Genomic DNA, 15,726 nt, shown 5'->3' with positions numbered 1-15,726 from the left:
CGTCCCCTCTTATTGACCTCTGGAATGAAGACCACCCTGGTCCCTCTCCAATTCAGGGGCACATGATTAAGTCGAATGCAAGCTTTAAAGATGCGTTCCATCCAGGGTATCACCAGAGAGAAAGTCTTTTGTAGCATCACTGGGAATATGCCATCCAGCCCTGGGGATTTGTATGGCGAAAAACGGTTGATAGCCCATTCTATCTTTTTTCCGTTATACGTCCATTTATTAACCGGATGTAGGTATTACCCCTGTATACTCCCTCGGTTCGATTTGGCTGGAACTACAGCCTGGAAAGTGCGTTTTTACCAGCAGCTCCACTGTTTCAGCGGAGCCCCTCGTCCATGATCCATCTTCTTTCCTCAAGAAGGATGGGAAGGATTTTTCCTTCGAGAGAATTTTACCACTTCTCGTAGATTCTCTAGTTGACTCGATAGAAGAGCAAAATTCTATCCAGCATTCGGCCTTTGCCTTCTGAACAGCTTTTTTGTAGCACCTTTATACAGCTCCTTTAAACATCTCAGGTTCAATTCCACCAGGGGGTATACTTTTTACTAAAACTAGTTGGACGAGCTATCCGGAGGGCAGACCCTAAGGCCTCCTACAGTTTGCTAATGTTAGCATCAAGGTCCTCCACTGATGAAGTTTCCTGTGCCGAATGCCTCCCTTGCCTATTTCCTACCACTTTGACGAACTTCCGCCAATTGGTCCTCTTTGGATTACGATAGGGAATAGAAATTTCTACATTAAGGCAGATATTGAATAAAGTATGGTGAATGAAATCTGAACAAACTTACTGTTACAATATTAGCAACACTAAGCCTATGCTAAACAGTGATATCATGCACATCCATAAATCAATCATTATGTATTTACATAAACGAATCAATAATTACGTCTACACATATGTACGTATACGAGCAGCGGAGAAGCAACGCACAAACACATGCATATATCTTATCTGAGTTGCTCACAAGAGAGGGCAATAATTTGTGCAAGTATTACTCAAATGAGAAGTTATAAACGTAGTTGTGGCTGGCGATTTTGTAGCTGATAACTAACTTGTAAGTTCTGGAATGGAAAAGCCTAGAAGTATGAAATGAGAAATCAAAAAGTATAAAAGGCGCGACAGTAGAGGCGAGAAGTCAGTTTCATTTTAGTTATCAATCAATTTGGTTATTAAGCAAGCTATTCGTTGAAAAATATAAGTGTTATATAGTGAAGTACTTTAATAAAGGGCCATTTTTCCATTATTCAATATTGGATTTATTCATTCAACAGTTTAGCGATACGAACGTTGGCATAAGATTGAAAATAAGGGGAATTGCAGTAAATTCGTTACAATTGGTGTCAGAAGAGGAATTGTTGAATAAATTCTGAAGATTGGGAATACAACTTGGACATGGCAAAGTTGAGTGAATTGAGGATCCAGCAAATAAAAAGGAGTTGGAGAACCGTGGTTTGAATACAACCGGCAATAAGATCGAAATTCAAGCACGGCTACGAGAGGTAATGTAGTCGCAAGGAATTGATGTGGACGAGTATGTCTTTTATCCTGATGGGGACGAGATAACAACAAAAATTTAAGAGAAAAACGAAACATCGCAGACAGTTACGAGCACAGACTTGAACATGATTTTCGCTGCAATATCTGCACAAACATCGACAGTAACATCAATGTCGTCGCAAATCTCAGAAATGTCGTCAGAAATAACATCGAAGATTGAAGCACAAGAAACGCGTATGTCAGAAATGTCCATACAGATTACATCGAAGATTGAAGCACAAGAAACGCGTATGTCAGAAATGTCGTCAGAAATAACATCGAAGATTGAAGCACAAGAAACGCGTATGTCAGAAATGTCCATACAGATTACATCGAAGATTGAAGCACAAGAAACGCGTATTTCAGAAATGTCGACACAGATTACATCGAAGATTGAAGCATAAGAAACGCGTATGTCAGAAATGTCGACACAGATTACATCAAAGATGGAGGTCGTATACAAGATTTGCAATTAAATCGCTACAGTTTGAGAAGACCGCAGCAGTGAACAACTGGAATGCAGCTCTATTCGTAGCATTGAAGGGGCCAGCAGCCGAAATCCTACAGACGATTCCCGAAGGAGAGCGGAACAACTATGAAGCATTGATGGCCGCTGTCGAGAGACGTTATGGAAGCGAGCATAGAAAACAGATATTCCAAATTTAGTTGCAAAAGCGCTACCAAAAAGCAAATGAGACATTGCAGGAGTTTGTTTCAGATATTGAAAGATTGGCTCATCTTGCAAATGCGGACGAACCCTTGGAATACACTGAAAGGGTAAAAATCCAGAGTTTCATAAATGGCATACGAGATGTGGAAACGAAGCGGGCTACATATGCGAATCCAAAACTAACATTTGCTGAAACGGTATCGCATGCTCTGACTCAGGAAACAGCCTCACTTTTGAGTAAACCAGCGGACAAAGCTCATCGCGTGGAAGTGGAAAGGCCAGACTGGGTAAACGCCATTTTGGAAGCATTGAAGGGCACGCAGCAGAAGAATAATGATGCAGTCAAATGCTTTAATGCAACACCAACCCTAACAGTTCCAACAATGTGGGTGGTCGTAAACGCAGAGCAGAAAGAGATGAGCAAATCTCCAAGACCACTCAATCGTTAAACTAAATCGAGTCAGCCGCAAGGGGCGACAGCTGGCTCCCGCAATTGAATACCCCATAATCTATATCTCGCAGATTGGAAGAAGATCGAGCAATCTTACTGCTGGAGGACATGTGGATGGAAAAGAACGTTTACTGATTGTAGATACGGGCGCATCTCATTCCATCGTTCGAGCGGATTTAGTCAACAAAAAGATAAAACCAAAGCTTGGAGCAAGATTACATACAGCCACGGGAGAGGACACTCAGGTAATTGGAGAAGTAGGATGCGAAGCAGCAATTGGGAACGTCACGGTGCTACAAAATTTTATAGTGGCAGATATTGTTAATGAAATCATAATTGGAGGGGACTTCTTAATCAAGCAAGGCATCAAGATCGATATGCAAAGCAAGACGATGCGATATAAGAACATGGATGTGCCGCTTAATTTCGGCTACGAGAGAGGCTACAGCAATAAATGAGTGCTGGTGGAAGAGAGTCAGCATATACCACCAAAATCCGAAGCAGTCATCTGGGCAAAGGTTGATGGAGATTGTGGGACAAACAAATTGTGGGTTGTCGAAGCAGCAAACAAATCAGCACTGAACATACTTGTAGGAAAAACTATAGCTATGACAAAACAAGATGGACGTATTCCGGTAAGAGTACTCAATGAGTTCAAGTCACCATTTAATTTCACCAAAGCAGCTATTTTGGGAAGATGCAAAGAGGCTGAAGTAGTTATTAACTGTGAACAACTCCAGGAACACGTTTCATCTAGTAATACTGATCTTTCAAATGACATCACGGCATGGAAGCAGGGGCTAGAGGAAGCCTATCAGAATAAGGCAAAACAACTGCTCCTAAAGTACGCGAACATATTTGACCAGGATGGTTCCAAACCAGGCCGCACCAATGTTGTGAAACATCAAATTGACGCTGGAGACGCGAGGCCGATACGTCAAGCTCCTCGTAGTGTTTCACTGGCGAAACGGGAAGTTGTGAGTCAAATCGTACAAGAAATGAGCGACAGCGGCGTCATCGAACCATCAGCTAGTCCATGGAGCTCACCGGTAGCACTTGTAAAGAAGAAGGATGGAAAAATGAGGTTTTGCGTGGACTACCGGAAGTTGAATGACGTTACGAAAAAGGATAGCTACCCATTGCCAAGAATTGACGACACTCTGGACTCGCCCTCTGTACGAAATGGTTTTCCACACTGGACTTGAAAACCGGCTACTGGCAAGTTGAGGTGAAGTAGGAAGATAAAGAGAAAACATCCTTCAGTATCGGTGATGGTCTTTGGCAATTTACAGCAATGCCTTTTGGACTTTGTAATGCACCAGCTACTTTTGAGAGATTCATGTACTAGGTACTGAAAGGGCTACATTGGAAAACATGCTTGGTGTTCCTGGACGACATCATCGTATTGGGCAAGAACTTTGAGAAACATCTTAAGAACTTGGAGGAAGTTTTCCAGAGAATAGTTGGCGCTGGTCTGAAGTTAAGACCCAAAAGGTGTGCGCTGTTTAAAAAGGAAGTAAATTGGTCACAAGGTCACGACAGAGGGCATCTGCACTGCAAACGAAAAGATAGAAGCTGTAAAGGATTGGCCAAGACCACAGAACCTACATGAATTGAAGAGTTTCCTTGGGCTGTGCAAATATTACCGCCGATTTGTACCAAATTTTTCCAGCGTAAGCCATAGCCTCCATGAGCTTACAAGAAAAAATAAAGCTTTTGAATGGTAGAAGGAGCAAGAAGTGGCTTTCCAAACATTGAAGGAGCGGTTGTACACTGCCCCAATGTTAGCATATCCGATTCCAGGAGCAACATTTATTCTAGACACAGATGCTAGTGGATATGCTATAGGTGGCGTTTTATCACAACTGGTCGATGGACAGGAGAAGGTAGTTGCATATTACAGCCGTTCGAATGGAAAACCAGAAAAGGACTACTGCGTTACGCGGAGAGAGCTGTTGGCATTGGTAGAGTGTATTAAACATTTTCACAAATACCTCTACGGCCAGCGATTCCGTGTCAGGACAGAGCACGCAGCGTTAAAATGGCTTCTGCAGTTCCGTAATCCGGTAGGACAATTGGCACGGTGGATCGAACCACTACAAAGCTATGACTTTTCCATTGAGCATCGAAAAGGTATTACCCATGGAAATGCCGATGCAATGCCATGAAGACCATGTAGTTTGGAATGCAAGCACTGTTCAAAGGCCGAGGCGAAAGAAGACATTATAGATGTCCGGCTAATGACTATAACGTGAATGGATGAATGGGACAAGGAACAACTAAGAAAGTGTCAGCTAGAAGATACAGATCTGCCACATGTTATGCAAGGGCTCGAACGAACGAAAGACGAAGCAGAGAGGATATGTCAGCAGAGAGTCCCACTGCGAAGTCATATTGGGCACAGTGGAACATTTTAGAATTGATATCCGGTTGCCTTCATCGAGTATGGGAGGGTGAGGAAGGTCTATGCAAGAAGAAACTAATAATTGTTCCCAGAAAGAGGATTCCTGACGTGCTCAGCGAGCTGCATAATGGTCCAAGTGGAGGTCATCTTGGAATCACAAAGACGCTCGAGAAAATTAAGCGGAGATTCTATTGGGTTGGTTGCCGTCAGTCGTTCACCGAGTGGATTGCCAACTGCGAGGTATGCAACAGAGCGAAAGGGCCCAAAACACGAAGTCATGGCCAGATGAAGCAATATATTTCAGGTGCACCATTTGAAGGGATCGCCACGGATGTCGCAGGTCCATTTCCTACTAGCAACCACGGAAACAAATACGTACTGGTGGTTATGAATTATTTCAGTAAATGGCCAGAGGTATACCCAATCCCAAACCAAGAAGCAGAAACAGTAGCAGAAGTGGATACAAACGAATGGGTTGCAAGGTATGGTGTATCAATGGAGATACATTCTGACTGTTCGGCCGGGGTGCGTCTGCTCCTGAGTCGATGGGCGTACCGGGGTCGATCTCAGTGGGAATGTGGCGTGTGGAATAAAGGAATAGACAAATAGGCGAGAATTTCTCGTTATAATAATATGTTTTATTGAATATAAGTACAAGATTTAGGTGACAATATTACCTGCATTGACTGTATTGTAGAAAAACGGCAGAGATCCTTGGCGGCAGATGTTCGCTGGTTGGCTGTTGAAAACAAAGAGGCCGGTTGTATAGCAAGCTACAACCGTTGACCCGCAAAATCCTCCGTTTTGGAGGGGAAAGGCACCCACACATCAACCCCGACATGCATATGCATGAGTGCTGACAAAAAGCACACATACACGTGCATGTACATGCATGAGGGTGATGGTGTGGGTGGTTATAAATTAATTCGAGTATCGAGTATCGATTTGCAGAGTTGCATTGGGGGGGTCGCAATCAGATGCGGAAAAGTTAGGCATCCTGCCTAAACATGCCGGCCCCCCTTGCGATACGCAACATCGTTTTCCGCCAATGACCTCCGCTGAAACGAGAAAAAATTAATATAAGACTTACACACTAAACTTAATCTAAATGAAGAGTTCGTCTGCGACGCAAAATGGCCGGGAATCCTTTCCGACTTGCTTAGCATGCCACCTGAGTTAAGATGAAAGAATTAGCGGTTATGAACAGTGAAGTGAATATTTCTTGCCATTGAATTATACATAATTCTTAAATATAGAAATTCAGAACGTAATATATCTATGGTCGATGGCCAGTAAGGCTGGACGAAGAGGCCGAGGCCTCCGTTCCATAGTGGCACCATTTTTTGTTATTCTTTGGTTTTTGTCGTTTCGGATAGAAAGGCCGAGGTCTCCATTCCAGATTTGCGGTTTTTTTGTGTTGGTTGGACGAAGAGGCAGAGGTCTCCGTTCCAGCGTATAACGTGTCGTGTCACTCAGGGCGACTGTGGCATTTTATGGATGTGCCACGGCGAGTGGCCGTGAGGTTGGTTGGGTGATGCGCGTTTTCGCTGCAGCGCATGTATTTCGTCAGTTGTGTATTATATTATTACCCTACAAACACCTGGTCACAAAACCTACCCACGCCCATGCAAATGTGACTACGAATATAACCTATCACCGCAAAATGACTAGTCAAATGACGTGGAGTGACGAGAGCGTTTTTGCAAAGTAGTTAGTGCTGTGATTTCGAGCAGCTTATGTATTTCAACAAAACCAGCAAGATTGCGGTGAGTGGGAGGTTGGAGCGGACGTGATTCCAAGCCACCCGCGCAAAATTACTTGTTTTCGTGATACGCGTGGTGTTTTATTAACAAACGTACGTTAAAATATATGAATAAACCGAGTTTAAAACGAACCGTAGAGGCTGACGACGGTATTCATTTAATTTTGTGCGACAGCTCATGACGAATAGCGAACATCGTAATTAAATTCGAAAATGTACCAACTGCCGGTGCTTACATGCAGATTGGCGGTGCGTTCTTCGCGACGCGTTCTATCTGCACGTACCATTCTGAGATTGCATGCAACCCTGTCGTGTATTTATGGGTTAGCTTACAGCTGGTATGGTGAATTTGTGGTGTGCGAGTATATATATACATATATGTATTTGCTTGCCCTTGAAAAAAAAAAAACTAGGTCACTGGGGCAGTAGCACACTAGGCCGGTAGAAACAGTTGACTTTTTCCCATTTCGGGATTTTGTCGTGTCGGGATTCTTTTATTTCGGGACCCGGATTGTTTTTGTACCGAGCCCTTATAATGACTGTTTGTGATGTTTGTTGTTGAAAAACAACAAGTCCTGCCCCCAGCCAGAAAGCAGGCAGTACCGACGGCAAAAAAATCAAAAAGAAAAAATAAAATTTTTTTTTTGGTCCTTTTTTTTTTTTTGTTTGTAAATGCGAGCACTTAATTTTTAAGGAGGTGTTCGCCTTTATTTTTTCTGTGTGTAAGTATTTTTTGGGACTGCCCGGGTCAAAAAAACCGATTCCGATTTTGTTCCTTTTGCGGGTTTGCGGTACCAGTGTGCGTCATTTTGATGCAGCACTAATATGATATACCGAACCAAGTAGGCATACATACATACATACATATGTACATACGTTGGTTACAAGTATATGTTCAGTCAGTGCACGGACTTTATCGCGTTGGTAGAGTGACCAACCTTTTTGACCCATTTTTCATACCTGCTACTCCTACCACCAAAAACCTAAAATCTGCCAATATTTCAGGATTTTCGCATTTAAAACAAATACTGCGCTCATTTGGTAAATGTGATTAATTGCCGAGTATATCCAACGAACATTTAGAGGTGACACTAACCAATTTTGAAAAAAAATTTGTGTACAAATTATGAGATAAATGTTGCAAATGAGTTCGCACATATTTCCCTACGCCATTTTCATCAGTTCTTGTGATTAAATTTGTACGAAAATAAACGTTTTAAATAAATGCAATTCCAAATATTGAGTATTATATAGGAATACGCTATTTATATACGAATTTACATGCATTTCTAGTCTTGTTTACATGGTTTTAAAAAAGGGTTATTTCCGTGAGATGTGCTTTGTTTGTTTTACAATATTGAACATTGTTGTTTTACAATCAGAAAACTGTAGATATTGTTTTTGTTTCTTGGATGAAAATCTACCAACTACTACTGTTTTCATTTGTTGTTGTGTACCAACATGCTCTAAAAGTCCGCGCACTGGTATAAGTACCAGCCGCAAGACAAAAAGCGAACATCCATACACACCCGTGTATAAATTTTAAGATTACTATTGAAACAAACGGTACAAAAATCGACCGATTTTCCCGTTTCTTTTTCCTACTACGGCGCGTGGCTGGTCATTTGGTGGTCATTGAGGACAAGAAGAATGGTAAGTGACTTGTAATATTCTGAATTAATTTTATTAATGATAAATATATTTCATTTATTAATTAACTTTCTTTTAATTTTTAGGTTGTAAAATCAATCGGCATATTATGGGCTTAAATCGAGATAAACACCCACACCAAAAATATTATACATATTTTACCAAATATTCTAAGCGCTACAGCGACTGCAATTTATTTATCCTTCTTTGTAAATAAAAAAAACGTTTAGAGATATTAGGACCTTTGACAGCACTATGGTAAATAATGAAAGTAATGCTTTGACCAAAATTCGAAAAAGAAATATTTTAAAATCCCCTGGAAGGTTCGGGATAGAATGGCTGGAATTAAGCCCTTTAATCAAAAGGTTTTTTGCTTCTATTTCCTCACTTTCTTGATCAATCTACAGCAAGATTTCGAACAACGAATTCAAGAGGCCTTTTTTACTCTTCATGGCATTTATTTTACGAGGTTATTGCGAGTACTTAACGCCCATATCGAAAACGCCTTCCGTTGGCGCCACAGATCCAAGTGCCTGATTTCAAGGCATTCTTGAGATCGCGTGATAAGGCACATCAGAAAATTTTGAGCTACTTATGAAAACACAAATGTTTATACGCTTTATTGAAGAGCGCTCCTTCGCATCAGATTGTGATCATGGACTTTCATTTTTCGACGAATGCGCCGAACAGGTAGGCGCCCATGATGATACACCATCAGATGTGCGTTTAGTTGATTGGGAATCCGGACAAAATAGCGAACGTACCAAGTACATATTTCCACCCGATAGTGTTGGGCCGAAGCAAGGTTAGTTTGATATGAAAAATAAAATAAATTATATGAAGTCATGGTTTTTATTTACTTAAAATAGACAGTCCAAACGCTGTATATAACTATGCTAAATTCACACTAAATCCCAGTCTCTTGAAAACGACGAAGAGGAGCGCGTTGTCCCACTTTTTGCAACAGCAAAGTAATGGTTCACTCGCACCTGGATCGCCAATTGCACGCCGCGCAAAGCACGAAGTCAAACTTTCGCAGAAGATGGCACGCCGCTGTCAAATGCATCCAGAGGCATGGTCAAAATATTTACTAGCCACTTGCTACTCTCTTTACTTTCTCATCCTATCGTCAATGCTGAATGATACACGTCAGCCGGGTAAAGAGCATGGCACCTTGCGTACCGCATATGATATGCTAGTGCGTGCATCACAGCTGAATATTACCTGTGATGAGCTTTGTTATCGCATTATGATGCAATTGTGTGGTATTCATAATTTGCCGGTACTAGCCGTTCGTCTGCATTATCTGATGAAGCGCTCTGGGGTACAGGCGAATGCACTCACTTATGGCTTTTACAATCGTTGTGTACTTGAGTCCGAATGGCCTAGTGATAGCACAACACTCAGTCAGTTGCGTTGGCGTCGAATTAATAATGTTGTTTTCGGCGCAGCGCACTTCAGGCGCGTTGGAAAAAGACGTTCTGCTAAAAAAACCCTGTCAGCGTCGTGTGAAAATAATTTGAGTACGTTAGCAACGGTAGATGTTACATCGCGCACTAGCTTGAATTCATCAACATCTTCACATTTAGATCGTGGTGCTGGTGATGCTAATTTCTCCGGTGCAACTCTATTGGATTTCTCAGCATTTGATAAGTGGGGGAGGATGCAGATTTGAACATGACGAATGCACATGCAGATCTCGTGCAGAGTCTTACTAAGTAAGTGGACATGCAAATTGAGAGTAATATAAATGTCTTAATTTTGTTTTTTTTTTGTTTTTTAGAATATCTCCGCGTACATCAGTCACTCACAATGATCCCCTAGGCGCATTGAACGAAGAGCTAACAGATCAAGCACACCCACAAATACAAAACCCAACAAAGACACATCAAATCAACAGCATGCTGGCATACCAAACAACACTATATATACCGATAAGCCGGTATTATTTAAAGGTCAACGCAGTGCAACCCTTGATGACTCTACGCAACTCAACAAAAGTATTCAACGATCTGAAACAATGCGCGGCTCTAGTGTTGCATCAAGTTTGCCCAATTTTGGCTCGTCGTTGAAATTTAACTTTGGGTAATTATTTACATGTTTTCAAATATCAATATTTTCCGATGGGAAATATCACCTTTTTTACACAGCAAGTTAAAACAAAACACCCGGTTTTATAGAGCCTAAAAAATTGCCACATGATATGGCAAAAGAAGAAGGAGCTATATCTCAATTGGGTTATTTTGGAAACACTTGTTTCAAAATCAAGTTAATAACGGTGTAGTAGAGCGACCCAACCAGAACTCTTAAAAGTTATATTATTTGCTTGTTCTTAAAATATATAAGTGAAGTTTTCAAACTAAGTATGATAAAAATGTTTTTTAAGAATTCCTGTTTTGCATTTTCCTCTCACGTTAAAAAGAAACAAAAACGATACTGACTTTTTAACTAAACTCACATTTGTTGTGGACTTTGAGATGCTGATGAAATATCACCAAAGCTAACTAGTAATCAGAAGATTTTTCCAAAATGTGTGCACAAGTAGATTGAAGCGATATCAATGTAATTTAAAAAAACTAAAAAATACGCAAACATCAAGCATGGAACTTAATAATACACTAAATAGTACCTTTGCTATGGAGTTACGTGAGATAACTGACAATGACTTATGCGGCAGTTACTCACGAACGTACGTACCAAAAACGTGTCAGCTGACACGACCTATCTTATGAGTGTGCAATGTAAACGAAAACTCACCGACGTGCAACGCCCGTACGTACGTAGCCCGGAACGTAGAAATCAAAACAATTTTGATTTTTTCCGTAAGAACGTGTCAGCTGATCGCTCTCTCACTAGACAGAGCTGCCTAGTAAACTTTTGTGCGCTAATTTTTGACCGTTTGCAGTTTTATGCAAAAACACCTAATTAAGTTTGAAAAATTGTGAAAATAATTCGAAATAATTATGTAAAAGTACAGATTTATATTTATTTAATATTTATATTTATTTAATATTAATTCCAGCCTTTTACAACATCAAAAATTAAATTGGAAAAAGTTGATGTTTCCATAAGCATGCATGCAAACTGGCCAATGGCAACAGTGCTTTGTTGTAAACAATACACACACGCATTATGCGGCAGTTACCCACCGACGTGTGCCGTACGTAAGGACGTTTGTCGTACGAAGCACGTTTGACCGAACTCTCAAGCCCGTAGGAATCAATGTGTGCGTCTGTGTACATGTACATAACATATTTGTGTGTGTATTGTTTACAGATAAGCACTGTTGCCATTGACCATTTTGCATGTATGCTTATGGAAACATCAACTTTTTCCAATTTAATTTTTGATATTGTAAAAGGCCGGAATACATATTAAATAAGTATAAATAGATTAAATATTTATAATCAGCACTTTTACATAATTATTTCGAATTATTTCCACAATTTTTCAAACTTTAATTAGGCTTTTTTGCATAAAATTGCAAACGGTCAAAAATTAGCGCACAAACGTTTACTAGGCAACTCTGTCTAGTGAGAGAGCGATCAGCTGACACGTTCTTACGGAAAAAATCAAAATTGTTTTGATTTCTATGTTCCGGGCTACGTACGTACGGGCGTTGCACGTCGGTGAGTTTTCGTTTACATTGCACACTCATAAGATAGGTCGTGTCAGCTGACACGTTTTTTCTACGTACGTTCGTGGGTAACTGCCGCATTAGAGGCATTGCTGCATTTCGATAGTCCTCCGTTGACGCTGCGCTGCTCGGAGCAGCAGCGTATGGATAAAAATAATGATGCGCACGCAAAATTGCAGTCTTACCCTATTACAATTCAATAGAGAGCCATTGCCATCTCAAATGAGTGCACACGTTGCTGATGTATGTATGTAATTTTCCCGATGAGTTGGTTTCCACTTTGAATCTTTCGCAAAACATACCTATCACAGCGATCTGTATCTATAAAATCATTGTATGCCGACAGTGTGCATTTGGTAGATAATACTCCTCCAATTAATGAAATATTAACTGAGGGTGCTACCATTAATGACAAACATTTGTTTGCTAGCACTAGCATTCGTACAGATTTAGAAAATACTGGTTAACAATCAAGACACCTACTTGTCGTTCGTCAGGTTCTCTTGACGAGATCATCAAAAAGGAACTGCTTGACCAAAGTGTCATTGAAGACTTTCCCAATGATGTTGAATATATATCTCAATTACGGAAAAGGATGTCAATTTTATTTTATTTTTTTCCTTCAGAAATTATCAATTCAGGCTGATAGCCCGTATCGCAGTACATGAAGCGTGTATGCGTGAAATTCCTATAGAAAAGTGCAACCAAAGTTTTAGCGTGTGGCAGCAACAGCCTCAAGCTGTCTCAGTGACTGAGTGAGTTTGATTCAATTACTAGAGGTTTGGCGCTTTGAGGAACAATCTGTGAAATTGTAGTAGACAAGTATCTCTGGTAGTATATTAGTAATGATAATAAATTTGTAAATGCCAAAGGTTTTTGGGGAAATAATTCCGTTTCTACTAAAGATTTCGTGAATTGATAAAGTCATGTTGTTTTGGTCATTCCTTCCCGAAATTGTTTGAAGAATGACGTACGTTAGAGTTTTATTCAAAAACGCACCATCTCAACTGTGGTTGCCAAAACTCCCTATATGAACATAAGGTCAATGCATTTTCTCATAAGGGGGAGTTAAATAAAAACATTCCGAGACGAATCCAACTCTAACATAGGGCGGTTTGGTGACATATCCTGAATAGGGGAATTTCTGACAAATACTCCGAGATAGCATGATTTTGAACAGGCAGCCGGCATGGGGTGATACGCCACTCAGCAGCCGCAATGAACTGACAAAAACAAAAACAAAAGAGATTGGCTTATTGTCTTAGAACTTTGTATTCCTACCTTGACTTTGACAGAAGTCAAGCTTTTGTGCGGTCCTGCTACACAGGGAGTATTCACCCTTTTATTCCGAAATTTCGGAAAGTGCTTTTCCGTTAAGTATGCATGGAAGTGCTCCGGATAAACCGTTTATTTAGAATATTCGGAATACGTTCTTTGATACTACCTCACGAGGTCCGAATATGCATAATATTCCAACTACAAACCGATTCTCCAAATTCTCAAATGGAGACGAATGTTCCGAACATACGGAATTAATAGAACAGAAGATCGACTTTTAATACGCGCCCAAAAATATTTCTTAAATTTATTCAAAAAACAATGTTTCGACGCTGCATGCAGTCGGATAGCATTTATGCATGCATGAATTTCCTTGCACCCAAAATTAATGCGCTATTAAGCTGAATGGTTAGAATTTTAAAAAATTATTTTAAAGTTTTGGGGGTTTTCATTCGAAGTTTGAAATAGTCAGTTGCTTTTCTTAAATATTCGGACTGGCTTAATTCGGATTTCTAAAATTATAAACCACTGCTAATATCTGGGGCAGATGAGTTTTCTCATCAGCGTTAGGCTTGCGATGGGCCTCGTTGCGCGCCAAAGAGTGCAGCTGTTTTCTGTGGCAGATCGGTTCGCCCTTCTGCGGTAGGCTCTTATGTTGTCCTCGTTATGGGATAACGAGTGAATGGGGTGGTTTCTGGTGTCCTCGCTCGGGGCGAGCGAGTGAACTTGGGGATCTTCTGGTGTCCTCGCTCTGGGGAGTGAGTGAATTTGGGTGTTTTCTGGTGTCCTCGCTCTGGGGAGTGAGTGAATCTGGGTGTTTTCTGGTGTCCTCGCTCTGGGTGAGCGAGTGAATTTGGGTTCGTTTTGGGTCTCGATAGGAAGGTGGAGTTCGGAGGAGGATGAAGGAGAGGAACGGAGGGATTGTTATGAGGAGCTATTGGCCTTCTCGCAGTCCATATCCTCCGTTGGAAGGAGGATCAGTTTGACCAAAGGTCGTCTGACTTGACCCTTCTCTGTTATGAGGTCGACTACGCGAACTCGGTTATCTTCGCCGGGGTGTACGCTGACGACTCGACCTAACCTCCATTCGTTGGGAGATAAGTTGTCCTCTTTGAGGACGGCGAGATCTCTCACTTGTATGTTTTCTTTGGGATGCTTCCACTTCACTCGTTTTTGAAGTTCGGATAGATATTCCACCTTCCATCGCTTGCAGAAAGTATGATGGAGGGCTTTGAGTTTCTGCCACCGATTGATCATCGAGGCAGGGCTCTCACTAGCATCCGGCTCTGGCGGAGCCAGTAGATGGCTGCCAGTGAGGAAATGACCTGGAGTAAGCGACTCAAGGTCCGTTGGGTCATTGGATGCCGGGCTGAGCGGCCGCGAGTTCAGGCATGCCTCGATGCGGCACAAGAGTGTATGGAATTCCTCGAATGTGAATTTGTGTGGTCAGGCTATCTTTTTGAAGTGGCTTTTGAAGCTTTTCACTCCAGCCTCCCACAGCCCTCCCATGTGGGAGCGCAGGGATGAAATGCCAAGTGAGTGATTGGTGGCTGTACTTCGAGACAGCATTGTCTCGGGCTTGTGAAATGAAAGTTTTGAATTCCGATCGTAGGGATCGTGAAGCTCCGACAAAGTTTGTACCGTTGTCGGAGTAAACGTTTTTGGGATATCCGCGTCTAGATATAAAACGGGCAAAAGCCGCAAGAAATGATGGGGTGCTGAGGTCAGTAGTGGCCTCCAGATGAATCGCTCGTGTGGAAAAACACACGAAAAGGCAGACATAGCCTTTGGATAGTCGAAACCCTCTGCCGCGGTAACTTTTAACGTCGAAGGGTCCAGCGAAGTCGACTCCAGTATTCGTTAATGCACGGCTGAATGTCGTGCGTTCACGAGGGAGAATACCAATAAGTTGGGTCTGAGCACGCTTTCGGTGTATCGTGCAAACTTTGAAATTATGAATGGTTGTCCTAATCATGGTTTTGATGTTAGGTATCCAGTATTGGGTGCGTATCAGACGCAACATGAGTTGGTTTTCCCCATGCAGACTTTGTTGATGAAACATTATGACTGTCAGACGGGATAACCGGCAGTTGTATGGGAGGAGGATTGGGTGGCGTTCATTAAAAGCTAAGTCCTTTGACGCACCGAGTCGCCCTCCTACCCGAATGATGCCATCTTGGTCTAAGTAGGGATTAAGTGAGAGTATTGCACTTTTCCCTCCAATTGGTTTTCCGGCCTTTAGATCATTATATTCGGAACTATAATGTTGTTTCTGAAAGATTTTAATTAAGAGTTGGGTTACTGATTTGATCTCATCAGGAGAGATTA

General features: G+C 41.5%; 1 protein-coding gene across 1 annotated transcript; it reads left to right on the top strand.

Moving 5' to 3' along the window:
• The first annotated feature begins 8,386 nt into the window (after window positions 1-8,386).
• Window positions 8,387-10,768, top strand: LOC137233820 (DENN domain-containing protein Crag-like). The gene is made up of 4 exons (XM_067757281.1): window positions 8,387-8,486; window positions 8,570-9,288; window positions 9,353-10,201; window positions 10,267-10,768. The coding sequence occupies exons 2-3, from the start codon at window positions 9,078-9,080 to the stop codon at window positions 10,156-10,158; spliced, it is 1,017 nt and encodes a 338-aa protein (XP_067613382.1). The 5' UTR covers window positions 8,387-8,486; window positions 8,570-9,077; the 3' UTR covers window positions 10,159-10,201; window positions 10,267-10,768.
• Window positions 10,769-15,726: the final 4,958 nt, after the last annotated feature.

The sequence above is a fragment of the Eurosta solidaginis genome, chromosome 5 (genome assembly GCF_040869045.1).
Source record: "Eurosta solidaginis isolate ZX-2024a chromosome 5, ASM4086904v1, whole genome shotgun sequence".
In the NCBI taxonomy this organism is placed as follows: domain Eukaryota; kingdom Metazoa; phylum Arthropoda; class Insecta; order Diptera; family Tephritidae; genus Eurosta; species Eurosta solidaginis.
Note: the sequence above shows the minus strand (reverse complement) of the source record. Positions and strands in the feature narration are given on the sequence as shown.

Coding starts and splice junctions, on each gene's coding strand:
- LOC137233820 (XM_067757281.1), top strand. CDS start 9,078: ATGAAAACACAAATGTTTATACGCTTTATTGAAGAGCGCTCCTTCGCA. Junction 9,289..9,352: donor TAGTGTTGGGCCGAAGCAAG/GTTAGTTTGATA, acceptor TACTTAAAATAG/ACAGTCCAAACGCTGTATAT.